At 49.7% G+C, this 1,687-nt stretch overlaps 1 protein-coding gene across 1 annotated transcript in view; it reads right to left on the bottom strand.

Moving 5' to 3' along the window:
* TUBGCP3 (tubulin, gamma complex associated protein 3) overlaps positions 1-1,687 on the bottom strand; it is a 38,408-nt gene that overhangs the window by 1,571 nt on the left and 35,150 nt on the right. Inside the window, exon 26 of the mRNA XM_010831542.1 lies at positions 598-653. Within this exon, the coding sequence (XP_010829844.1) occupies positions 598-653 (56 nt within the window). The remainder of the gene's footprint in view (positions 1-597; positions 654-1,687) is intronic.

The raw sequence follows: 1,687 nt of genomic DNA, 5'->3' as shown, positions 1-1,687 counted from the left end.
CTGAGCACAGGCCCCCTGACCAAGGACCGTGTGCTGGCCCCACGCAGGCTCTCCCCCGTGACAACCTGGAAGCTGAGAGCAGTGATCATTTTCTGGTGGAAGCAGTGACCTCCTGGGGCTGTGAGGGCTCCTGCCTCCAGACAGCTCACTCACAGTGGGCTCTCCCCTCCCCCACCCCAGGTGGAGCTCCCACTCAATGCCAACTCTTCTGGGCAAGACCCTGCTGGGTGACAGGCTGCTTGACCCTTGGGGACCAGACCCACAACCCATCCTGAGGTTTGAGAGCCTCCACTGGCCCCGGCCCGCAGCCCTGGCCCCAGGAAGCTCCTCCTCAGCCCACAGGCCGGCTTGACTGCTTGACAGCTCTCTAGATGCAGAGCGGCGTGCGAGCGTGCTTTCCGCCAAGGACTCATCTCTGGGAGACGCTCGAGACAGAGCAGAGGCAGGCTCCGAGCCCCACAGACTCTGGGCAGTCCGTCTAGCAGCGCACGGCAGCCCCTCCGGGAAGCTGTGCGCTGGGGAACCTGCTTCCCAGCTCTGCCACGCGAATTTCTAAACCGAAAGTAAACGTGTATCCTAGGGAGCTCGGAACCTCACCCTGGGTCCGCTGCTGGCCAGCCGGGGCCCCTGGTGCCCCTCTGTCCTGCAAGACCCTGCGCCCAGAGGAGCCAGTGTGGGTGTTGGGACTGATCTCCCCACCCCCCAGTGCGGGGGCCCTCGCTCACCCGAGCCCGAGGGGCGCACATGGTTAGTTTCCTGGCTTCACAGACGGTGATTCACGTGCTGAAGCACAAACCCTGCTGACACCTGGCCCTGGAGCCTGGGGGTGAACTGTCCTCATAGACGAGTCGAGAAAGAACCAACACATCTGAAAGATAATTGCTTTTAATTGTCTAAGTTTTCACTTACGCAACATAATAAAGGTGGATTTATGTGACTTGATATGACATTTTTACAAAAAATGTCCCCCCAACATCTGGGCAGCAGTATATAAATATTTACAATGAAAAAATAGGCAAGGAAAAAGGAAATCTTCATTATTCAAGACAATTTCTTTCCAATGCTTATCAGAATCCTGAAAATAAAATACGTCGTTAACTTTTCAGGCATCCATATTTACACGGTGCTTCAGCTGATGGTTCAAAGAACTGAGGCATCAGGACTCTACTCTTTTCTACTCTATTTCCCAAGTTATCTGAGAGTAAATGAGATACAAAAATGTAAACTTTGAAGGAAGAGAAAAAAAGAATAAACGTGTAAACACACTGATAGAAAGGTCCTTAGAGAGGTTAATATTTTACAACACTAAAAACCAAAATAAAATGCTCTCTATATTTCCTTAGTAGGGACATTAGATTTCAATTTAATTTGGTTATATTAACAAGAATTGCCTCTAAAGAGGATGTTAAAAAAATAGCAATGACATTACCATCTTAACTGATGAATATCCATCGCCTTAATTTTCTCTGAAAGAAAGTGTGATCTTTTAAAAAGTGACAAATATAAATTATATCGTGGAGGGCTTAAGAAACCTCAAAGTATGGTATCTTTTACGTATGAAGACTTTAAAAAATAAATTCGGATAGTGCAAGCCAGCCCGTTTAACTTAGTGACGTCACGAACATGGTCAGTTCCGCTGTCTAGAGGCCCGCCCCACCTCTGGCCGAGCCGGCGTCCCGGGGACGTT

The sequence above is a fragment of the Bison bison genome, unplaced genomic scaffold, assembly GCF_000754665.1.
Source record: "Bison bison bison isolate TAMUID 2011002044 unplaced genomic scaffold, Bison_UMD1.0 scf7180017864527, whole genome shotgun sequence".
NCBI classification, from domain to species: domain Eukaryota; kingdom Metazoa; phylum Chordata; class Mammalia; order Artiodactyla; family Bovidae; genus Bison; species Bison bison.
The sequence above is the reverse complement of the archived record's forward strand: the minus strand, read 5'-3'. Positions and strand labels throughout refer to the sequence as shown.